Here is a 26,358-nt window from a genome sequence, read left to right as displayed (position 1 = left end):
AATCAACTCCCCTCAACCCCACCAGTATTCAAATTTGGGTGTATCCAGTATCGTGAGAGTTGGAGTCCAAAACACCTGGAGGGCCTAAGTTTGCCCATGCCTGGTATACGTAAATGGATAAATAGATAGATGTGTATCGATTTCAACTGGAAACAATATATAGGTGTGGGTTTTTTTTCCCTCTCTTCAAATTATAACACTCAATATTTCACACTTCAGCTACTGTGTTTAATTCCTAAGGTTAAAAAAAAGTGGTGTTGGCAAGTTACAGCCTTCTCAGAGCGATCCGCTCCGAAGAAAGCACTTCGGCTCTTTTCGGCAATTTCCGTAAACGCGCCTTGCATAAGAACGAAGGAAGGAAGGAAGGGAGCGAAGGATGTCCTCGCGGCACCTTCCCCTCCCGGCACGTGACGGAGTTCGGGGAAGGGAGGGGGGAGAGAAGAAGGAGTAGGAGTGGAAGGTGGGGGCGTGGCTAACGCGTGTGCGCCTTGAGAGACGCGGTGATTCGTTTGTTCCGTCTCGAGCTCCGCCTACCAGAATGGAACGGGAGGGGGAGGGGGGGAGAGAGAAGAAAGGAGGGCGGTTGTGTGGGGATGGTTGTCTGGCACGTGCTCTCTTTCTCTCTCTACGTACAATTCAGAACGAGAGAAAGGCGGGGGCACAAGGAGGGAGGGGAGGAAGGGAAATAACTTCCGGCAAGGGGACTCTCGCGCGCGCGCACGCCTTTCAGCAGAACTTCTCACCGCTTTGTGTGCGTGCGCGCGCGCACACGTGCGTTTCTGACGTAGAGGAGGAGGAGGAAAAAGAGGACTGCGCTCCTTCCTCACTCCTCTCTCTGTGTCTTTCTTTAGTGCGCATGCTCCGAAATGTACCTTACGTGACTGTCCCCTTTGCCGCCGCCGCGCGCAGGGAGGGGAAGAAAAAAAAAAGGATAGCGTGCGCGCGCGCGCGAGAGAGCGCGAGCTCGCTCAACGTTGGGAATATACCGCGCACGCGCGAGCGAGCGAGCTCACTTCTTGGTGGTGGTGAGGGGGGGGAGGAGGGAAGCCCCCGGCACGCGCGCGTTCCTGATTGGCCCTGCTACTTGACTGACAGAACTGGCTGTTGGTCGGCCGGGGAGTGGGGGGAGGGAGGGGGCGCGCGAGGGAGCGAGCCAGCCAGTCAGTCACAGTCAGTCATAGTCAGTCAGTCAAAGGAAGAGAAGTGAGTGAGCGAGTTCTTTAAAGATGGCCGGAGCGGCGGCGGAGGCGACGGCCACGACGACCGCCACCGGCAGCAACTCCTCCGCCGCCACGAGCGCCGCCGCGACACCCGTCTATTGCGTCTGCCGGGAGCCTTACGACGTGAGCCGCTTTATGATCGAGTGCGACATATGCAAGGACTGGTTCCACGGCAGGTAAAAGCAGGGAGAAAGAGTCGGGGCCAGGAAGAGGGCCGGGCGGGTGGCTGGAAGGGAAAGGAACAACAACAACAACGCATTGCCCCCTTCCTTCCTTCCTCCCTTCCGTCCCCCTCCAAGAGGCTGCGTGTGTGTGTTGTGAGGGGAAGACCCTCTTCCGGCGAAGACAACAAACAAGACAATGCGGGGAAGGGGAGGCGCGTTGGCGTTGTGGTGGCCTGCATTTATTTGTTGGGGTTTCCGGGAACCAGGAAGCGGTGGTTGGGAGCTCCGTCTCTCTCATCCTACACAAAATAATAAAGAGTTACATAAGGACGCCGCAGCCTCGCATTTTGACGGGAGGCTTCTTTTAAGGAGTTTGGAGCCTGCCGGGGAAAAGTTGAGCCCCTCGTTTTTTGCACTGCTGTGCCTTTGTGTGTTTATGTGCGTTTATTGCCGAGGGGGCTTGTGTTGCCCCCCGTGTCCTGCCCTGTACCCCCTTCTTTCGGCTTTTAAGGTGCCTTTCGTGAAGGAAACTAATATGAAGGGATAAGAAACACCATAATGTTTATGGACTGGAACAAAGTGCAATATTCCACAAAAATGTGAATGTATATTATTGTTGTTTTAAACTGTTCATTTTATGACGTTTCATACTTATTATTGATATGTTTGGATTGTTGTTGACATGATTTTAATATGCTGTAAGCCGGTTTGGGTCCCGTGGGGGAGAAAAGCGGGATATAAATAAAGATTTATTATTATTGTTATTATTGTTGTTGTTGATGCTCGTCTTTCGTCTACTTTGCTAAATATATCTATTTGTATCAATAAACGTGTGAGCAGCGAGGCTGGTAAAATAAAAGGGCCATCCAGCGCTTCCAGGATGAGAAGGAGGGAGGGTTGTTCGTGGGCATTTAAACAAAGGAGTAAGTTTCAGGGCTTGGTGGCGCAAGTGGCTCCTTTTCCTCGCTTTGATCTTTCCTCCATGGAAACTGAACGGTGCCTTTTTCCTTTTTGAAGTTTTCGGGGAAAGGGCCATCGGCCAGAACAATATTTATCCACCGCGGCTGTTAAAGGGAAGTGCGGTTTGATTGACAACAGGGTATTTAAATGCCCCCCATTTAACAAAAACAGAGTCACGATGGAGCTGGCGAGACGGTCTCTTCTCCTCCCTCTGCTGGCTTTGGACGGGAAGCTGATTTTAAAGGGCCAGGCCGCACGTTTGTCGATCACACTGGGATCAGAGAAAGATATCAAAAGAGAAAAGACTGGGGGAGCGAAAGGGTCTGTATCTGGCCTTTAGAGTTAAGCCGCACATAATGATTTCTGCAAAGGCATTGTTCGCGTTTGAGACGAAGCCATCGCCAGAATGCACCTGCCTTCAGTTGCAGGTGCATAGGTTTCCTCACCTTTGGGATTCTGTGTTTCTCTCTAAATGGATTCAATGTGCTCCCTGACAGTGAGAATATTAATAAACGCAGAGATCCTACACACAGACCAGATTAGTCTAACTGGACTTAGCAGGGTTTACTTTTTAGTAGATCGGCACAGGAACAAAACGAGGCATGGCATTAAGTTATGTAATAATAATAATAATAATAAAACTTTATTTATATCCTGCCACCATCTCCCCGAAGAGACTCAGGTGGCTTACAAAAGCACCACAAGGTGTAGCATACAATATAAAATTCTACATGAATATAAAACAATATCATATAAAATTATAATAACAACCACAATCAACGCATATAACATAACATCAAAATAGCACAATTTAAAAACACAGAACATCTAAGGATAAAACTAGCTGTCATCAGTTCACACTAAAGTGCCAGATGTCAACCTCAAAAGCCCGTTTAAAAATCTGTTTACTTCTGTTCTTGAGAAGTTAAGGAATAAAGCTTTCCCCATCCAAATGAAATCTGAATATTATGTATGTCTAGGTTTTCTAAAGCCACTGTTGACAAATATGACAAACCTCTTACGATAATATTCTCTGTCAAGTCATGTTGCGTAGCAGTAATATTTATATCAGTGTGTGGGGATTTGTTTTTAACTCATTCAAAATGTTTTTAAAAGTTAATTTATACATTTAAAAGAAGGTATGGGGATGGACTGTAGGAAACTTCCAAATTGTGCCTTGCATTTGATAGGGTGGATATAAATTTGAATAAACTTAGGTTACTTGGGAGAGCAAGTGTGTAATAGGCATCTTTTGTGTGTGTGTGTATGAATATATGCACAAATAGCAGCACAAATCTTAATTGCTTTTAGGAAATGTTTTTGTGGAAAAGAAACCAACCAATCTCTAATTCATTCCTTTTAGTAACTCAGTACTCAATCATTTGTTATCTAATTACTATAAGCAATTTCTAAATGACATAAAGCCCTATACTATGCGTGCTTATTTGAAATTGAGATCTGATACAATACTGCACACACTTACCTAGCAGTAAGTGGGACTTGCTTCTGAATATACCTATAATCTATTGTGCTGTAATAGTATTTTGCTTGTACCTGTATATGCTTTTTAAATGAAATTTTCCTAAAGCTGAAGTGGCAGTCAACCAGGTCAAAGCAAACCAGCTTTTGTTCTCTTGCAGGTATCGTTATACTGAAATATACTTTAACAAATTTGGATTGCCATAGATGTATGTAGTGTTGTTTGTTTATCTTTGTTTCTTGATTATTATGCCATCCTCAGTTGTTACCTTTGTAGTTTACTTATGTGGATGGTGGGACTCACCAGCAACTATTTTATAGTTATGTAAATGAACTTTGTGTTATCTTGGGATCTTTTCAAATTTAGAAAAGCTATTCAGAAGTGTTAATGTGCATGTAATTGACTGACACTGAAACCACTACACCATGCTGGTTCTCAGACTATATTTTGATTTTTTTAACTTGTTCAGCTACAAGATCTCAAATAGCTTGTAAACTTTAAAATATTATAATTCAATATTCAGTCTACAGTGCTGGATTTGAATAGGAATTGTACAAGCTTTGCATCTTGGCTAAGATATTTTATACTTTGGAGATTTAGATCTCAGATCTCTGAGTCTGAGATGTCCCTCATATTGACTTTTTCACAAGATTGAGGGAAACTATTTCATTTAGAATGTGGTGGGTTGTGTGTAGCATCCAAGTATAAATTGTCTCTTATAAACCAGATTGCTTGCCACATGTGCAATTTTTGCATTGCATGAATCTATGGGCTAGTTACTACAGTGCTATGTTATGTAGTCATTGACAGCTGACCTGTAAAGGAGATGCTCAGTGTATAGAATGTTGAATAGATAGACTTTTCAAACATGCTGGTATCATTCAAAATGTGTCTAGAGTGCAGCTAGCCTGCAAAAATTGACAGGATGCGTGAAAGTTTAAGTGGCTTTGGCTGTAAGTCAATATTACTGTAACATATGGATGCAGGTGTGCTGCCTTGGTTCTTGTTGAAATATATCTGAGTTTTATATAGTGTTTATTGCAGTCATAAACCTATCAGTTCAGGCAAAAAAGTGTGCACATTGATATGCTATGTTCTTAGCTTGTATGCCACGTAAACTAACTTCTAAAAGATTTTTCATAATATATTTAGAGAAAACCTCTTAAAGTTTTACTAGCATAGGCTTTTTCAAGAGTTTGATCCTAAAATTTATTATAAGAAGACAGATTTAAGTTTCAGTCCTATCAATATTATAGGTCCAAAGGAAACTCAGTGGTATGTACTTCTGAACAAATATTTTAAGAATTGGGCTGTAATATAAGTTAACCAATGTTCTGTGAATTGCATGAGTATATCTTATTATATACAGTAGAGCCTCACTTATCCAACGTAAACGGGCTGGCAGAACGTTGGATAAGCAAATATGTTGGATAATAAGGAGAGATTAAGGAAAAGCCTATTAAACATCAAATTAGGTTATGATTTTACAAATTAAGCACCAAAACATCATGTTATACAACAAATGTGATAGAAAAAGTAGTTCAATATGCAGTAAGGTTATGTTGTAATTACTGTATTTACTAATTTAGCACCAAAATATCATGATAAATTGAAAACATTGACTACAAAAATGCGTTGGATAATCCAGAACGTTGGATAAGCGAGTGTTGGATAAGTGAGACTCTACTGTACTTGAATTCTCCTCATTTAGATGCATGTATTTATTTAATGAATTTATTTATAGTCCACTTTTATGTCAAGATGGAATTCAAGGTGGCCTTAATGGGATTCAAAAGGGGCTCAAGGTGACCAGGAACTACCCCTGGAGACTTTGTATTTAGAAATACTGTTCTGTTTGACCATAATCTGGTATAGGTGATACACAGGCAGCCCCTACTGAATTGAAAATCATGCTTTCAGCTAAATCTGATGTCCCTTGTTGTCAGCTTTGGAAGTGCAGCTGTTGGGGGGGGGGGGGGGAGGGCGGGCAGGCTTATTGTTGTCAATACCATGAATTTGCATTGAAGGACCAAGGAAATGCCTAAAGAGGGCAGCTCTTAAAGCAAACTAGGTCCTCCAGTGTGAATCTGTGGCCATCTTCTGGTTTAAGCATACCATAGAATCACCTTGAGGACCTAAAATTCCTAGAGAGTATATAGAAACCCCCAATATCAGTTTTCCAGATACGAGAGTTGAACTGTAATTATCTCTTCTCTAATCCATGTATCTGCTACTGTTCTATACTGAAAGTTTGCTTCTTTTATAAAGATCTCTTTCATATGACACAATTATAGTATTTTCCATGAATCTATCCTATGGAATTCTGGGATTTGTAGCTTTCTGAAATAGTCAACATTTTCTGCCAGTTTTAATAACCTGCCAAACTACACATTTTAGGATTTCATAGGATTTTGCCATGGCAGTTAAAACACCATCGAAGTACTGTAATTGTATTGAGTGAAAAGCATCTTACATTTGTTTTACAAAACATTCAACATGGGATCTATCTACGTTACCATATAATGCAGTTTCATACTGCAGTCTAATTGCATAGAACTGCATTATATGCTTCTAGACTGCCATATAATGCAATTCAGTGCAATAAAACTGCATTATCAAGCTGCGTTATATGATAGTGTAGATGGGGCCATAGTCATTAATTGTTTCAAGCCAGGTGAGATCCCAGATAAAAGCAAGTAGCACATGCTGTTTGACAAATATAAGCCAGATGTGTCTTTTTTTTCTGCCTTGGTCCAGCTGGGTAACGTCTTAGGTTTCTGTTTTTTGCCCCCACACTTGTTAATCTAGATACTGTGTAATCTTTGTATGGTTATCCTGCTGTAAATTCCTCTAAAATCAGGGAGGCTTACTCCCAACTAAATGTTCACAAGGAGGTACCTAAATGTCTTTCAGGTAAGAATGTAATATATTTTGAAATTATAGTTTGGAAATTAGCTATGGCTCTCTCACTGAAGTCCTCCCACTTTACTGTTAGCAAGGCAAAAACCCACCAATCTGCCCACAGTAAATGCTGTATTAAATGTTTGCCCTGAAGGTGCTGCTTAATCGAATACACTCATCTGTATGTCTTGATAGCATAAATTTATCTGTACTGTCTGTAGCAGTTTTTGTATAATTCACCATGCAGGTTGGGAGTGGTGGGAATTGTGGCTCACCACATCTGGATAGCACCAACTCAGGGAGGACTGGTCTGTGGGTATGAAAGATCACAGAACTGGAAAGGATCTCAAAAGCGATCTAAATTCAAGTATCTGCTAATGTAATAAATCTGCCTCTGTAGCAATACTTATCATGGGAATGTGGAATCCACTGTTATCTGATGAAGTTTGTTTCACAGTTGCTCAAAATTTGAAGAACTTTTATTATGTTCAGGAATTTCTTCCTAAACTTTAGTCAAATCATTTTTTCTTTTTTGTAATGTGGACTTAGTGCTTTGATGTCCTGATCTTCAGTGGACTAGAAAATGTGTTCTTCAGGCTAAACATCTTGAATTTCGTAGTCTTTCATCATAGACTCTGTCTTTGTTATTTTTGCCTCCCATCTCTGGACTAATTGTTTCTTAATATCGTTTTGAAACAAATGTTTATGGAAAAAATACTCTAAGTTAAGTGTAAGCAAAGGAGAATAATTGGATAACACTATATTTCATGGAACTGGCTATGTTATTTCTGTACATTTGTTCTACAATTGTATTGGCCTTCAAAATTGACATATTACACCACTGACTGTTAGCCTAGGTGTGCCCATTCTGGCTTTCTGTCTAAATGATGCATTTATATTTTTCTCTGCAACTCGATTTTATTTTCATATACTTCTTGCTGTCAAAATAACTTTGAATGTTGTTGTGTTGCTGTCAGTAGAAGATTTGGTCCTGCGTTTGGTATTGGGATATACATTTTGGGTTACTGTATTTTCTCAAGAATAACTGAATCATTTCAAAAAATTTCCCCTACGAACCCTTTTCAGTGATTTTTCAGACATTGGATTATTTTTTAACCCAAAATATCATTTCCAAAAACCTTGATTTTTAAAATGAAAACATTTTCCTGGACAGAAAATAGTGTAGTGCACACAATACACTGTTCTTTGTGGAACAGTCTTGCTTTTTCACACAATAAATCTTTAGGTTATCTCGGAGCCAGTGATAAGTATTATTTGGGTAAGGGTACTTAATTAGTTATGAATTCACATAATAGTAGCAGCATCTAGACCATATTTTACCAGCTTGTCAAATAAAATAGGTCATATTAAACAGTTTGCTGTAGATACTATCTTGATCTATCACATTTATAACTGTCAACCATAATGAAGTTATTATGTGATGTGAAGATTTGTCTCCATACCTTGGATAAAATATATTGTATACATGATAACATATTGTGCTGTGGCAGCAGGCAAAGTTTTACTGGAGACTGTATGGATACTGTCCATCAATTTTTGAGGATCAAATGAGACCTAAACCTCCCTCAGATTTGGGAGAGGTTGAGGTTTTTTTTTTTTAAAAAAAAAGTTAAAAATGTACCATTTTGACATTTTGCAAGGGCTGTTTTACACACAGGCAAGGCCATTTTTTGACTACTGCTTCAGCATCCATGGAACTGGCAGTTTTTGTGGAAAGTATACTGTGGTATGTTGTACAGGGAATAGATTATGCTACTGCCAAAATGCTTGTGTAGTATCTCTAGAAGTTACAAATAATCTATTTGTTTAAGTTCACATATGACCTCTCAAAGAACCATAGTTACAGGAAAGCAGCATATTATTCTAATGCTTAATTGGAATCTTTTGTGGTTTTAATCTATTAGGTCAGGTGGTGGTGCAGTGTGTTAAAGCACTGAGCTGCTGAACTTGCAGACCGAAAGGTCCTAGGTTCAAATCCCGGGAGCGGAATGAGCACCTGCTGTTAACCCCAGCTTCTGCCAACCTAGCATTTCGAAAACATGCAAATGTGAATAGATAAATAGGTACCGCTCCAGCGGGAAGGTAACGGTGCTCCATGCAGTCATGCCGGCCACATGACCTTGGAGGTGTCTACGGACAACGGCGGCTCTTCGGCTTAGAAATGGAGATGAGCACCAACCCCCAGAGTCGGTCACGACTGGACTTAACATCAGGGGAAAACCTTTACCTAACCTTTTAGGTCAGGTTCCTCTCTGGTTATCAGAAATACAACTTTGCTCTATCTTACATGTAAAAGCATTTCAGGTATTTGAGAGGTGCTGTGGTAATCAACTTAAAGTATTGTATCTCTTTACAATGGAAAACCTTCAGACTTAGTTTCACTTTTATCATCTTTGTTGACCTGTTCTGAACATGTTCTAACTTTCCAATATCTTCCTTAAAGTGTGGATTCCAGAACTCGTCATAGTGTTCCAGGTGAGATGTGACCAAATCAAAGTAGAATTACACAGTTGTTCCCCTTTATAATTCACACTATACAACTAAGCTACTGTTCTTCTACTGTAATTTGATAAGATTATCCTGTCTGGACTTGTTTTTGAGAAGCCCAGTTGCTGTCATCACTGATTTTCCTAGCTGACTGGTCAGTAGTTGACAGGGACCTCAAAGATCATAAATAACTTTGAAACTTTTTCTCCTTAATACTTTTGAATGCAATACTGTAGCTAGGATTTCCCTTTCCCACCTATTTATGTATCTTGGGTTGCATCATTTATTCTGTTTTTACCAAGTTTGTTTATGGATGATTTAGAGCAGTGGTTCTCAACCTGTCGGTCCCCAGATGTTTTGGCCTTCAACTCCCAGATATCCTAACAGCTGGTAAACTGCCTGGAATTTCTGGGAATTGTAGGCAAAAACACCTAGGGACCCACAGGTTGAGAACCACTGATTTAGAACAACAGCATGAATCCCTTTGTCTTCCTTCCTGTATTCTAGCCAATCCCACTTGCTTCATTGCAGTTAGCTTAGAAATATAACAGTGTGTTGCATGGGCTCTGCAAAGAAAGCAAGAGATGTCATTGTGCCAATCTTCTGGGACACATGTTTCCTCCACATTCAGTATTTTCTGATACAATTTTGGTATTATGACTTGTTAGGACAGCACTGTGGTTATGAAGAACTGAGCGTTTTTGGTTCCAATGGTTTCATCATGTATATTGAGGTCTTCCCAAACAATCTTTCAGGGGATCCTCAGCACCAAGTAAGAGGCCATTTCCATCAGCTTCAAACTGGGTTTTTGATTGGTCGTTAGAACTTTAGCACAAGATTGACTCTTAAAAACACGGGATTCTGTAGCATGTGAGATAATTTCTAGAGACTACAGCAACCTCCTGTCATCACCCCTCAAATCTTTATTAATGTTACACTGACTGCTTGAGAAGACATATGAGAGAGGTTAATTCACTGTTCCGTCACCTAGGTCTCTGCTGTGACTATTTTGATGATAGAGAGAAAACAAAGTTAGTAACAATACTATAGCAAAACAACATTTTGTGGCATTAAGAATCTAGTGGATTTATTGTGGTGCACAGTGTAGTTCATTAGAACACGGTTGGTCAGATGCATGATCAAGCTAACTGTACACACACTTTGTGGAGATTTAGCTATTATACCACATTTTAACTGCTCTGTAACAATGTATGTGACCATGCATCTGAAATCAGTTTAGCTAGCCTGTGAAAGCTTATGACCCAGTAAACCTGTTAATCTTTGAGCTACCAGACTTAAAAAAAAACCACTAAAATTGTATATAACAAGACACAGTTGCAGGCTTCTGTCCCATATGTTTGTATCTTTTTAGCTACACTGTTACAATTTATAGCCTCAAATACCTCTTTTTTGAAAATACAGTAGAGTCTTGCTTATCCAACATAAACGGGCCGGCAGAACGTTGGATAAGCAAAATGTTGGCTAATAAGGAGGGATTAAGGAAAAGCCTATTAAATGTCAAATTATGTTACGATTTTACAAATTAAGCACCAAAACATCATGTTTTACAACAAATTGACAGAAAAAAGCAGTTTAATACAGAGTAATGTTATGTAGTAATTACTGTATTTACAAATTTAATACCAAAACATTGCAATGTGTTGAAAACATTGACTACCAAAACATTGACTACTAAAAAATTGATTACAAATAAAGATAGAATTGCTGCCTAGCAAAACAGCTGTGGATCTGGGCAGGAGGCAGACTGCGTTGGATAATACAGAATGTTGGATAAGCGAAGGTTGGATAAGTCAGGCTCTACTGTACTGGTGTTACTTAGCTTTCAGAATATACATCAGAATATACATTAATTTAAGCAATTAATAATTCTATTTCAGTATCACTAAATCCACCACACCAAACTTATCACTGCTCTAGTGATTTGAATGCATACATTTCAAGAGATCTAACTTTATTCTTTTTATTACAACTACCTCGTGTTACAATATTCACTCATTGCACTTTGCCCAGTTCATTTTACCCCCTCTACTTGGGTTCCAAATCCATGTTTTTACCATCATTATCATTTTATGCTTTTACTATGTCCAGAGTGTTAAATTTTAATGCCTGTGTTTGTATTTCTTGATGTTATTTTATTTTGGTTTGCTGTTTTATCCGGGCTTGGCGCCATGTAAGCCGCCCTGAGTCCCTTTGGGGAGATGGAGGTGGGGTATAATAATAAAGTATTATTATTATTATTATTATTATTATTATTATTATTATTATTATTATTCACTTCCTTTGTTATCAGTTGGATAACCTGGCCACCTTACCGCAGCCTGTCTGTTTACAATTTCAATGAATTTCTCAGGCAGCTAATTCCCCATGTATAGATTCAAACTAGGTTAACTGAAAGTTGCTCTGAGTGAACATAAAACCTACCGATTGCTTTCATAGGTTACATAGATAAAAACGAAATTGGAAACACAGTGAATCTAACACTATTTGTCCATTGTATCATTATAATGGGCCATTGGTCTCAAGTGTGGGCTCAGCATCTGTATTTCCTCCCTAGCAGGCGCTAAAATATGAGATAAAATAGAAACAATAGGAGCTTGGAATTCAGCAAAACAGGGTTTTACTTTTGAGTACTTTTTAAATATAAGTGGTATGACAGCAAACAGCAAAATCTACTAAACGAATATGTAATTCTTTAGAAATTTTAAATGTCTCCAAGCCTGCATCACACTAATACTGTGACTTCTGAACAAATAGCACTACTTTTTCAGGTCAAGGTCTCTTTGAATTGAATTAATATTTAATCTCCATTAGTCTGGCATTAAGTAAAGAAGGCCTTTGAATTGGTGATTCTTGTGAAAAATGTTGAGTTCATTCCTCTCTATAAAGTATGGTGCTGATGTTGCCACAAAAGTGAAATGATTATACATGAAATCACTTTTGCGTTTGTAAAAAAGGTAACTAGAGCAAGAAAGTATTTTACATTTTAATATAATATGGAATAAAATGTATTTTTCATATAAATTATGTGACATACTGCAAGTATGTTGCTGAATGCACTTAATGCACCAAATTATCCCCCCCACCCTTTTAACTGTCCAAATCATACTAAGTACACAAGGAAAATGATAACATCCTGTGATCTAAAAAAAATGCCTCCAATGTGGATCTAGAAAATGTATAAACATAAAAGCGTATACAAAATTTGTAGTCCTAAGCCTATTAATGAGAGCAGAGATAGCAAAGTACACATTTCATCTATCCCTGCTCTAAAGGTCAGTAAGAAAGACAGGAAAAAACTATATGTTTTTAGATTGTACACCTTTGGCAGGACCCACTATTTTTGGTTGTTTTACTTGTAAAGTGTTCTATACATTGTTGGTGCTAAATCTATATAAATAAAAATGTAAATGTTCGTTTGTTCAAACATACAAAACTCCCAAAATATTTCACCGATTGCTTTGAAATTTGAACACAATGTTGCATTCAAATATGCACATGTTTTTATGTTTTTACATTTCATGAGTATAGTTTATCATTTATTTTATGTATTCCTGTCTTTCTCCCTCTGTGTGAGAGTAGTCTATCCTTTGTTTCAGCGCTGCTCACTCTGTCTTGAAGAGGGCGGGATTGCGTGGGGGCGCACACCGGGAGTGGGCCTTGGGGCCCACTTTCATCTTCCCCCCTCAACGCTGCTTCCCTGCCTCAGTCCAAAGTTGCGCCTGAGTGAGAAGGAGAGGGAGCGTGTCTCGGCCACCCACCCACTAAGCCAGGCCTAAGGCACGACTCGCTTCTTGGGCTCTGTGTGCTTACTTGGCTGTGCGGGCTTGCACATCACCCCCCCCCCTCCATTGGGATTCCCTAATTTCAAAGCCCCCCCCTTTTAAAAGCCCTTGCTGTCAATCATTGACTCATCTGAGGGGGGGGGGTGGACCTCCCTTCTTTCCTCTTCCAATGTCACCCCCGCCCTTAGGAATGCCACTGTATGTTTATTATTTATTTCATCGGGACTCCTTTGGGCACCCTGTGTCTTTCTTTAGGCCCCTTCCACATAGCTGCATACCAGTCCAAAGAACTTCTAACTTGGCTAAGATTCAAAAGAGACATGCACAAGAAGTGGAAAAGGGGAAAAATCACCAAAGAAGAATTCAGACGAATAGCCAACTCCTGTAGGGAAAAGGTTCGCAAGGCTAAAGTGGAAAATGAGCTCAGGATTGCCAGAGACATTAAAAACAATAAAAAGGGCTTCTTTGCTTACGTTGGTAGGAAAAGGAAGAACAAGGAGGCGATAGGGCCTCTGTGAGGAGAAGATGGGGTGATGGTGACAGGGGATAGGGAAAAAGCAGAACTACTCAATGCCTTCTTTGCTTCAGTCTTCTCACAAAAAAAGCCGTTCTCAACCTCAGCAACATGGAGTGGGCGAAGGATTGGGGGAAATCCAACCCCTAATAGGGAAACAATTTGTCCAAGAATACCTGGCCGCTCTAAACAAATTCAAGTTTCCAGGGCTGGAACAACTACTTCCAAGAGTACTGAAGGAACTAGAGGGAGTTATTTCGGAACCACTGGCAATCATCTTTGAGAGTTCTTGGAGAACGGGAGAAGTACCAGCAGATTGGAGGAAAACAAATGTGGTCCCTATCTTCAAGAAGGGAAAAAGGATGACCCAAAGAATTATCGTCTGGTCATCCTCATGTTGATACCAGGCAAGATTCTGGAAAAGATCATTAAGGAAGTGGTCTTCAAACATTTAGAAACAAATGCGGTCATTGCTAATAGTCAACACGGATTTATCAAAAACAAATCATGCCAGACTTACCTGATCCCGTTTTTCGATAGAGTTACAAGTTGGGTAGATGCGGGGAACGCCGTGGATGTAGCGTATCTGGATTTTAGTAAGGCCTTTGACAAGGTTCCCCACGACCTTCTGGCAAACTAGTCAAATGTGGGCTAGGCAAAACTATGGTTAGGTGGATCTGTAATTTGTTAAGCGAATGAACCCAAAGGGTGCTCACCAATACCAGTGACTTCTTTCATCCTGGAAAGAAGTCACGAGTGGAGTGCTGCAGGGTTTCGTCCTGGGCCCTGTTCTGTTCAACATCTTTATCAATGACTTAGATCAGGGCTCCCCAAATTAAGGCCCGGGGGCCGGATGCGGCCCATCGAAGCCATTTATTCGGCCCCCAAGGCACAAGGGCATAAGGGGGTTGGGCTAAATGACCCAAGGGGTCTCTTCTTCTCTTACAACCATTATTATTATTATTTTATTATGAAACAGCAAACAAGATAGATATGCTGGATTTCATATCACAAAATCACAAGTTGAACACTTCCCAAGCGTCTAGGACTGTTTTTTTATTATTATTATTATTATTATTATTATTATTATTATTATTATTATTATTATGGCTGGGTGGCCATCTCTCAGGGGTGCTTTGCATCTGCTTTTGGTGCACAGAGGCAGAAGGGGGTTGGACTCAATGGCCCAAGAGGTCTCTTCCAACCCTCTTTATTATTATTATTATTATTATTATTATTATTATTATTATTGTTATTAACATTGAGGCTGGGTGGCTATCTGTCAGGGGTGCTTTGCTTGTGCTTTTGGTGCCAGAGGCAGAAGGGGGTGGGACTCAATGGCCCAAGAGGTCTCTTCCAACCCTCTTTATTATTATTATTATTATTATTATTATTATTATTATTATTGTTGTTATTAACATTGAGGCTGGGTGGCCATCTGTCAGGGGTGCTTTGCTTGTGCTTTTGGTGCCAGAGGCAGAAGGGGGTGGGACTCAATGGCCCAAGAGGTTTCTTCCAACCCTCTTTATTATTATTATTATTATTATTATTATTATTATTATTATTATTATTATTAACATTGAGGCTGGGTGGCCATCTGTCAGGGGTGCTTTGCTTGTGCTTTTGGTGCCAGAGGCAGAAAGGGGTGGGACTCAGTGGCCCAAGGGGTCTCTTCCAACCCTCTTTATTATTATTATTATTATTATTTATTAACATTGAAGCTGGGAGGCCATCTGTCAGGGGTGCTTTGCTTGTGTTTTCGGTGCACAAAAGCAGAAGAGGATTGGACTCAATGGCCCAAGGGGTCTCTTCCAACCCTCTTTATTGTTGTTGTTGTTGTTATTGCTCGGTGGCCAACTATAGTCCTGCCCTCCAACGGTCCGAAGGATTGTGAACTGGCCCCCTGTTTAAAAAGTTTGGGGACCCCTGACTTAGAAGGCATGATCATAAAGTTTGCAGACGACACCAAATTGGGAGGGATAGCCAATACTCCAGAAGACAGGAGCAGAATTCCAAACGATCTTAACAGAATAGAGAGATGGGCTGAAACTAACAAAATGAAGTTCAACAGGGACAAATGCAAGATACTTCACTTAGGCAGAAAAAATGATATGCAAAGATACAGAATGGAGGACACCTGGCTCGACAGCAGTACATGTGACAAAGGTCTTGAAGTCCTCGTGGACAAGTTAAACATAGGCCTACAATGTGATGCGGCGGCAAAAAAAGCCAGTGGGATTTTGGCCTGCATAAAAGGGGTATAGCATCTAGTCATGCTCCCCCTCTATTCTGCCTTGGTCAGACCACACCTGGAATACTGTGTCCAATTCTGGGCACCGCAGTTGAAGGAAGATGTTGACAAGCTGGAAAGTGTCGAGAGGAGGGCGACTAAAATGATTAAGGGTCTGGAGAAACAAGCCCTTTGAGGAGCGGCTTAAAGAGCTGGGCATGTTTAGCCTGCAGAAGAGAAGGCTGAGAGGAGACATGATAGCCATGTATAAATATGTAAGGAAAGTCATAGGGAGAAGGGAGCAAGCTTGTTTTCTGCCGCTCTGGAGACTAGGACGCAGAACTACTGGAAAGGAGATTCCACCTGAACATTAAGGAAAAACCTCCTCACCATGAGAGCTGTTTGGCAGTGGAACTCTGCCCCGGACTGTGATGGAGGCTCCTTCTTTGGAAGCTTTTAAGCAGAGGCTGGATGGCCATCTGCCTGCTTCTTGGCAGGGGGTTGGACTGGATGGCACGGAAGGTCTCTTCCACCTCTATGATTCTATCCACATTGAACTGGGTTACATGGCAGCCTGGACTCAGATTACCTAGTTCAGAGCAGACATTGTGGATGATCTGCCTTCATATTCTGGGTTATATGGCTGTGAGGAAGGGCCCTAAGTCTACACTGACATGTAATCCAGTTTAAAGCTGACATTGTGGATTATTTGCCTTGATATTCATGGTTGAAGATGTACTCATTCCTCGCATTCCTATGACTCCAACAGATATGCCATTTCAATTTAAGAGATTTCAGTTCCCAATTTGACTGACTTTTGCAATCACTATCAACAAAGCTCAGGGCCAATCTTTAGAATTCTGTGTTTTAGATCTAGATATGGATTGCTTTTTACATGAACAATTATATGTTGCGTGTTCTAGAATCGGCAAACCAGACAATCTCTATATCTGCACAGACAATGGAACAACTAAAAATATTGTATACCCACAAGTATTGTGAAATTAAATACATTAGAAACCTCTTTCTCTTTGCTCTTTTCCATTTAACACCAATGCGTGGCCGGGTACAGCTAGTAAATAAATAAATGTCAAAAGTAGAGCTGTGTATCAAACGGGAAGAGCAGCTGTGTATCAAACGGGAAGGGGAGGGGTAGGTATATTTCTCTGATGTATGTGGGTCTCTATGATCCCTAAGCAGCATATCATTCCTGTGGAGGTAGAAAGGGAAGTGTTTGGCAACTGTTTTGTTGTTGTTATTGTTATTGTGCACATCCAATCTGAAGGAAATGGCATGCATTCATCTTCTTTTGAGAAAATACTTTTTTGTAATTTCATTGATACAGAATACATTTTGTAAAACAAGGCCATCCAATTGAGATGTCTCATCAGTCAGAACAAACTTTCCTAAACAGAATAGAACATTTGTATTATGGTCATCAGCATTAACATTTTTAAAAAGCTAACTGGGGTAGGATTACAATCCAATAAGAAGATGCTACTATTGTGGCAGAAACTCAGTTTTTTGTGTAATTTCCTTTGGGAACAAGGCCTTTTTAAGGCAGTAAGCTATGTTATTTGATTCAGGGAGGAGAGTCTCTACCTGTGGGAGGGTGGTCTCATAGCTTTTAGTTAAGATTTGAAATACTCAAGACGGATAAGCTATGTCTGAGTAAAAAGTAATATGCTTCTTTGTTGTCAATTATGAACAAACTGAAAATACTTAGTAATATGTTTCGCTTTTTGTCAAATGCGTACAGATCAATTTGTTCACCTTTTAGGTCATAAGCATTGGTACCTGTTATTCAAACTTCTCATCCTTTCCTCATTTTGTTCAACTTGTGATAAATTTTATATTAACTATATAATACATAAAATAAGTTCATACACATAAGTAACACATAGTTTCTTGTTTTAAAACATTGACTTTGACAGGTTGGGGTTAGATTTAGCAGCATATTATTTATTTAAATTAAGTTGAATATGTTTTATCAGGTAAATCTTAGGCCATTAATTGATTTCACAAAAATTGTTATAGAAATTATACCTTTGGATACCATTCATAAGATAACAGCAATTTTGGATGTTGCAAAGTTTTTGCAAGATTTTTTAAATGGGTGTGTCCACTATATCTATATTAGCCGATGTACCAAGTATTAAGTTCTTAGGTTCTGCTTTTCTAAAACAACCAATATCTTTTCTATACCTGCTATTCAGTATTTGTCCATTTTTGTTGTTGCATATTGTTAAGCTGCTGGTGGCTTTTATTCTTATTACACCTTTGTTTTCCAAATGCATACACAGTGCATTCGGGATCTGTTAAGCAGGGTTCTTTTTGAAGTGGGAGAACCTATTTACAACTCTGTGGAATCTCATTTTTCACCACTGATTATGAAACTGAGCTCAGAAGATTATACTATGTTTTGGCTCAATAAGCCTATAGCTCACCTATATTATTCGTTGGTTCCCCTTGATCAAGGGCAAAAGGGGGAAGTATAACATGCCAGCCACAATGCCATTTTTTTACTTGTTCTAGGGTAGGCAAGTTAGAGCATGCACATGTGTTAGATCATATATTGCCCAGAAGGGGGAAAGGCTTGAGTTCATGTTACTCTTAAATGACCTTAAATAACACTTTCCAGATTACAAGTTTATATTCCGTGGGCTGGACTACTTCTGTGAAAACTGTTGAGATTTTGAAATTAATGATCCACCTTGGATATATTATTTAAAAATATAGTAAGAAATGTCTTAAAGCAGGGGTGGGGATCTTTAACCCAGTGGCGTAAAACGTGGCTTTGGTTTGATTACTATTTTAGAGAATGAAGATCTGTGTCACACAGAAAAAGCTGTGGATAACCTGTGGTTAAAATTGGGTGAATGTGCATCTAACAATATGTACATTATAATTGATGTGAGAAGTATTGTGAGCCACAAAGGGGCCTGTATTGTCATCAGCCCTAACTCCAGTCATAATAAATAATAAGAGCAAGCAACGATCTTATAATGTGGGTTTCCTCAAATGTTTGGACTGCAGGTCTCATAATCCCCTAGTCAGCACAGTGTAGTGGGCAATGCTGGTGTAGTGTTTGGTTTCAGTGTAGTAGTTAAGGCAGTGGATATGATCATTGCATTAGTGGAAAGCATGATTTTCAATGAAAATATAGAAACTTTTATTGCTGGTTTAGAGAGAACTTCAAAGGGTAATACATGAAACTTTTATGGTCTGAAGAAATTAAATAAGAATGAAAATGTTCATGGACTTCTATTTGGGCTGCAGGTGATGGTAACAAGATATTGCACCATGGCTTAATTTGTGATCATACAAACGATGCTAAACAGGGCTTCACTTAGTTGATATGAAGGGCATTACAGTATAGTGCCATAAGAAAAATCATTGTTAGAAACCATGTGTGGAAATTTAAGCAGCTGTATGGAGATGCCAGAATAGACTAACAACAACAACAATATATTTTTTACTTTCCTCCCAAAATTGGGACTCAAGAGCTTACAGTTTAGAAAGATAATATATTTTTAAAGAAAATATAAAAAGTGAAATGAAATCGGCATCATATGGAATTACCATATTATTCAATCAGCATCTGTAGCAATAAACAGTATGTCCATATGCCTTATGATTTTCTCTACATTCTACTTACCAAGTCAGGAGTAATTCTGTATGATGTGGATGTGAAATACCTATTTGATTCAGAAGATGATAGTGATGCATCTACAGTCTTGCACTCTTGAGTGATTCAGTATCTGACCAAACATGATGTACAGACTTAAAATAAAACCCTGATCATAGGGTTCAGAAGAGCACTGAGAGAAGTCATATAACCTGATAATGGCCAGTGATTTGCTGATGACTGGTAAACCATGGATAGAAATTACATACTGAAATATAAAAATTACTAATCAAAGTATCCCTTTCATTTCATGGCCCAACAGGGAAAATAACCTTCAAAATAACATTTGCTTGATTGCAGGAAGAAACAGGGAAAACCACCTCTGAGGATTTCTTACCTAAGAAGGCTGTATAAAATTAATGTAATTGCCATCAGTCAACAAACAGTTTGAAGGCATGTACACACACTAATCAAATGCTACTACACAGTAGAATGTAGAGAAAATCATAAGGCATATGGACATACTGTTTATTGCTACAGATGCTGATTGAATAATACAGAAGTTTGAGCATCTAATGGATGCTTGCCCAAGGATGAAGGATGAAACCTGATGGCTATGAAAATTGGAATGCAGAAAAACTTCAGCCAACAAGGCAAACCAGAATATCTGCTCTAGTTGTAGGCAGCCCCTGGGTTATTAACAAGATAGGTTCTGTAGGCTTGTATTTAAGTTGCATTTGTTTGTTAAATCAGAAGAAGCAAATTTTTAAAGTTCAACTCCAGCCAAAAATATTTGTTTTAGTTTTGGACAAGGAAAAATTAATACTTGATTTTAGTACCATAAATATGACGAACTGCATCTCCCATTACAGACCAACTTGAATACTGTGGTTATCGGAGGAGTTCCTGCTCTTGATCCCGCCCCCGTCCCAAGTGTGGCCATTCAGTCCAACCCCTTGCAAGAAGCAGGAAAATCTCATTCAAAGCACCCCTGACAGATGGCCATCCAGCCTCTGCTTAAAAGCCTCCAAAGAAGGAGCCTCCACCCCACTCTGGGGCAGAGAGTTCCACTGCCAAACAGCTCTCACGGTGAGGAAGTTCTTCCTAATGTTCAGGTGGAATCTCCTTTCCTCTAGTTTGAAGCCATTGTTCCACATCCTAGTCTCCATGGCAGCAGCAAAAAAGCTTGCTCCCTCCTCCCTGTGACTTCCCCTCACATATTTGTACATGGCTATCATGTCTCCTCTCAGACTTCTCTTCTGCAGGCTAAATATGCCTAGCTCTTTAAGCCCCTCCTAGGACTTCAAGATCTTTTTCACAGGTACTGCTGTGCCCCATTCTGTATCTTTGCATTTCATTTTTTTCTGCCTAAGTGAAGTATCTTGCATTTGTTCCTGTTGAATTCATTTTGTTAGTTTCAGCCCAACTCTAATCTGTCAAGATCTTTTTGAATTCTGCTCCTGTCTTCTGGAGTGTTGGCTATCCTTCCCAATTTGGTGTTGTCTACAAACTTGATGATCATGCCTTCTAACCCTTCATCTAAGTCGTTAATAAAGATGTTGAACAGAACCAGGCCCAGGACGGAACCCTGCAGCACTCTACTCGTGACTTCTTTCCAGGATGAAGAAGACGCATTGGTGAGCACTTTTTGGGTTCGTTCCCTTAACCAATTACAGATCCATCTAACCGTAGTTTTGCCTAGCCTACATTTGACTAGCTTTTTTGCCAGAAGCTCGTGGGGGACCTTGTCGAAGGCCTTACTGAAATCCAGATAGGCTACATCCACGGCATTCCCCGCATCTACCCAGCTTGTAACTCTATCGAAAAAAGAGATCAGTCTGGCATGACCTGTTTTTGATAAATCCGTGTTGACTATTAGCAGTGACCACATTTGTTTCTAAGTGTTTGAAGACCATTTCCTTAACGATCTTTTCCAGAATCTTGCCTGGTATCGATGTGAGGCTGACCAGACGGTAATTCTTTGGGTCGTCCTTTTTTTCCCTTCTTGAAGATAGGGACCACATTTGTCCTCCTCCAATCTGCTGGGACTTGTCCCGTTCTCCAAGAACTCTCAAAGATGATTGCCAGTGGTTCCGAAATAACTTCTGCTAGTTCCTTCAATACTCTTGGGTGTAGTTGATCTGGCCCTGGAGACTTGAATTCATTTAGAGAGGCCAGATATTCCTGGACAACTTGTTTCCCTATTTGGGGTTGGATTTCCCCCAATCCTTTGCCCACTCCATGTCGCTGAGGTTGAGGCTGGCTTTCTTTTTGTGAGAAGACTGAGGCAAAGAAGGCATTAAATAGCTCTGCCTTTTTCCTATCCCCTGTCAGAATTACCCCATCTTCTCCTCGCAGAGGCCCTATTGCCTCCTTGTTCTTCCTTTTCCTACCAACGTCAGCAAAGAAGCTCTTTTATTGTTTTTAATGTCTCTGGCAAGCCTGAGCTCATTTTCCGCTTTAGCCTTGCGAACCTTTTCCCTACAGGAGTTGGCTATTCGTTTGAATTCTTCTTTGGTGATTTCTCCCTTTTTCTACTTCTTGTGCATGTCTCTTTTGAGTCTTAGACCAGTTAAAAGTTTATTGGACATCCATTCTGGCTTCTTTGCACTTGTCTTATTTTTATTCTTTGTTGGCACAGTTTGCATGTTTTTCACTTTTGAAAAACTCCCATCCATCCTTAACTCCCTTGTCTTTCAGTATTGGCATCCATGGAATGCCGCTCAGTATTTCCTTCCTTTTTTGGAAGTCACCTCTCCTAAAGTCCAGAATGCGGGTTTGACTTGTCTTAGTTTCAGCCTTCTTTTGTGTTGCAAACTGCAGGAGCACATGGTCGCTGACCCCTAAGGATCCGACCACTCCGACTGCATTGATCAGGTCCTCCGCCTTTGTTAGGATGAGATCAAGAGTAGCCAATCCCCTTGTTGTTTCTTCTACCTTCTGGACCATAAAATTGTCCGCAAAGCAAGCAAGGAATTTGTACTCTTGGCTGAGTTTGTTTTCCAGCATAAATCAGGATAGTTGAAATCGCCCATGACTACTATATCTCTTCCTTGTGCCTGTTTGGTCAACTGCTGACAGAAGGCTTCATCAAGTTCTTCATCCTGGTTCGGATGTCTGTAGTAGATACCCACAACGAGATCTTTTTGAGTCCCGTTTCTCTTGATTCTTATCCAAATGCTTTCAAGCTGGTTTCCTGGATTGCTGTCTTGCATCTCTTCTGCAGCGTAAATGTTTTTGACATATATGGCTACTCCCCCTCCTCTCCCCTTTGTTCTGTTTCTGTGAAAGAGGTTATAGCCTTCAGTGGTTACATTCCAGTGATGGGAGTCATCCTGTCTTTCTAATATTTATCCCGTCTTTCTCCCAATATAAAGACTCAAGACAGTTAACAATAAATATAAATCAATGTAAATGCATAAAAATATTAATATAAATATTTTAAAACAAATATATTAACATTAAAATGTTATAATGTATTAAAAATTTATCTCCACCTTAAACTATTTTTAAAAGCCCAACTCTCATCAGTGTATAAACACTTGAGGGCAGAGAAATGTTTTTGCCTGCTGATGAAAGGCAAGCATGTATGAGGCCATCCTAGACTCTCAAGGGAGGGAATTCCTTAGACTGGGGGCAGCTACTAAAAAGGCCCACTCTGTTGTTTCCACCAAACCCACCTAAGAAGGTGGTGGGACAAAGAAAAGACCCTCTCCAGGTGATTGCAGTATTCTAATAGACTCGTATTGTATAATTCAGAGGCCAAAGAAAAAAGTCCTACTTAGGTTTTGCTGTCTTATAATTAACTGAAAAGTATTAATGCTGGTGATAACAAGATGCAGAGGCAAGATGCACATAATAGAAAAACAAATCAGAATTACAAATGCAAGCAGTACCCAAGTTACGAACAAGATAGGTTTTGCAGGTTTTTTGTTAAGCTGAATTTGTATGTACTGGTAAGTTGGATAGCACAGAAAAGGGTTAACACCCCTGTGGTATTTGTTTTGCTGTCTGTGCCCCTGTTCAGAAGATTCCACCTCACTTTCTGTCCCTGTGAGAACTGGATTTTTTAGAGACTTTTAATGAGATTTTAATGATTTGATATGTTTGTAATTATGTGGAGTGTGCTATGTATTGTCTTATTTATTTGTTGTTTTATAATTTGTTGAGTTGTTTTTTATTCGTTTTGTGTATTGTAGTGGCATTGAATGTTTGCCATTGTTTATTTTGTTGTCAGCCACCCTGAGTCCCTTCGGGGAGATAGGGCAAGCTATAAATAAAGTTTCATTTCATTTCATTTTGAAAAAATTGCCTTGTGTGGAAACAAGGATTGGTGAGAAAACTTCAGTGGAGACACTTTTCTGCCGTGATAACTCTTTCAGGAGTGAATTCATCTTCCCAGGAGTACGTTTCTCTCACTTCCTGTTGTCTCACCCCGTTTTTAACTATGAATCATTTGTACATCAAATGTTTGTAACTCGGGGACTGCCTGTATATAGTAATAAAATAAATACTATCCAAACGGTCGAGAAATCCCTCCAGCAACAGATATACCGTATGCCAATGACTGTGCCTGAATAGAGAGCAGTTGCTGAAACAAGCCAGTACTTTTGCATGAGATGAGCATTACTCAGATGCCAAGAGATTCATGCGTAAAATAAATGGTACCCTAGATGTCAATTCCCACATTGATTATGCAGGCTGTAAGTATATGCCAAGATCAAATGGGATTTTATAACTGCTGTCTTCTATGAAAGGTGTTCTTAAGACAGCATTAACATGCACTAATAATCAAGCAAGGACCCGTTTACCAGCAGTTTAGAGGTTATAACTCTAAATTCCTCAGGATGGGAGAAAAGAATTTTTGGCAGTTATTTGGAAAGGTTACCTTTTATGTCCATTACCTGTGAGGAATTAGTGATATGAGTATGAAACAAAATGTGATACTGCAAGATGTACAGCTTTCTAAAACTAGGAATATACTGTTGCTTGTAGCCATGGGGTCATTTTCTACTCTATTACTGCTTAACAATTTCCTTAAACTCATAAAACCTACTGGTATTTTGTAAACTTGTACCTTCACTTTGTTGAACAAGATTGTTTATACACTGCATGGATTCTATTTAATTATTTTGCTTGCATTAATGGGTATAGCAATGTTTTCTGTTTACAGTCATACAATTTCTCATAAAAATCTGATTGGACATTTGTGCATCAGATTATAGGAAAGGAGTTGACTAGTAAACATGTATTGTGTGGTATGATGAGTAAAAATAATTGTGTGGTATGATTAAAACTGTACTGTTGTACAAACCCATATTTTACCCTAATTTCCAGCCTTTTTGTTACTCAACCCCTTATAATGTTTGACCCATTAAAGCTGGACTTCTGAAAATTACACATTTTGTTATAAGGTTCCTGAACTTCATTCTTGTATACAGTCTAGCTGAATTGATTCATTCATTATTTCAAAGCTGTTACAGTTTTCTTAAGACTGCTCTGACCCCTGTCATGCATGTGGAGAGTTGTGGCCTTGAAAAAGACCTTCAAGATCATTTTTGAAGATGCCATTCTTCCACATTCTTATCACTATATATCCAATTGATTTGGCATAAGTGCTTTCTTCTAACACATCAATGTCAATAATTGATTCCCCAAAGCACTTCTAAATTTTCCTGGTCTATTAATGAGGATTCCCAATTCATGAAGAACTGTCTTTGGCCCTGAGTTGAAGTGCTGTAGCACTTCCCTTCCTCTCATGCTATAGCATGGCTTTTAAAAGGAGGCAACTTTCAAGGTGCAGGGGAAGAAAAGACAGAGGAGTAGTGTGGAAAAGAAGGCAGCTATATAAAGATCAGCACTGCTTGTAGTGCTCCATGGAAGAACACTTAGTATTACAAAGACAAGACACAGTCACCCAAGCAGAGAAAGATTGCAGCAATCTCCATGTGTGTGTGTGTGTATGTATGTGAGTGCTTGTATATGTATGTGCATGTTGTAAAATAGAGGGAAGAGTCACAGCTGACTTTTCCCCTCTGCTGTCATATGAGCTCAGCCATGTCTACTGGCAAATCATTATTTTTTATTCTGCCAACATTTCTATGAAAATATACTTATGTGTATGAACTGTTTTTAGTGAATTGTAAGACCTCATCTAACATATATTTCAATTTCAAAATGCTATTTTGCCGGACTATGTGTTGGGAGAAGCTGGCATAGTTCACATGAATTCTCACTGTGCTCCTCTAGATTTGGCTGTTGAACTGTGAGTTATTGCTAAAAGTTTGCTTTTTAAAAATCATTGCCATTATATCAAAGCAGATGTTGTAGGTATGCTGACCACCTGGTTGTAGTGTCTGTTTTTTCAAAGAAGCCACTTAGAAGTAGGCATTCTAGACTTGAATAGACCTTCAGTTTGTGTACTAATTATACCCACATCCCATTGTAATTTGGTTATATTGATATCACTGGGAAATAAATACCTGGTTTCTTTTGTTACTAGTTTAGTATTATGGCACAGACAGATGCTCATATACTGTAATAGTTGAACCAATATCACTAGCCTAGGAGCCTCCGGTGACCTAGGGGATAAAAGCCTTGTGACTTGAAGGTTGGGTTGCTGACCTGAAAGCTGCCAGGTTCGAATCCCACCCGGGGAGAGTGCGGATGAGCTCCCTCTATCAGCTCCAGCTCCATGCGGGGACATGAGAGAAGCCTCCCACAAGGATGGTAAAAACAACAAAAAAACATCAGGGCGTCCCCTGGGCAACGTCCTTGCAGACGGCCAATTCTCTCACTCCAGAAGCAACTCCGGTTGCTCCTGACAAAAAAAATAACAAAAAAAACTAGCCTGATAAATGGGATAATCATTTTGTGTGACACCAAGATGCCTTTAGTGCAGTTGCAGTTGTTCCATTAGATTATTTCATGTGTACAGTTTTCACAGTGCC

The 26,358-nt window shown here is 39.8% G+C and overlaps 1 protein-coding gene across 1 annotated transcript in view; it reads left to right on the top strand.

The window, feature by feature from the left end:
* The first annotated feature begins 1,041 nt into the window (after positions 1-1,041).
* kdm7a (lysine demethylase 7A) overlaps positions 1,042-26,358 on the top strand; it is a 74,439-nt gene continuing 49,122 nt past the window's right edge. Inside the window, exon 1 of the mRNA XM_062983084.1 lies at positions 1,042-1,396. Within this exon, the coding sequence (XP_062839154.1) occupies positions 1,227-1,396 (170 nt within the window). The 5' untranslated portion in view covers positions 1,042-1,226. The remainder of the gene's footprint in view (positions 1,397-26,358) is intronic.

This window comes from Anolis carolinensis, chromosome 5 (assembly GCF_035594765.1).
Source record: "Anolis carolinensis isolate JA03-04 chromosome 5, rAnoCar3.1.pri, whole genome shotgun sequence".
NCBI classification, from domain to species: Eukaryota; Metazoa; Chordata; class Lepidosauria; order Squamata; family Dactyloidae; genus Anolis; species Anolis carolinensis.
This window is presented reverse-complemented; position numbering and strand designations above follow the sequence as displayed.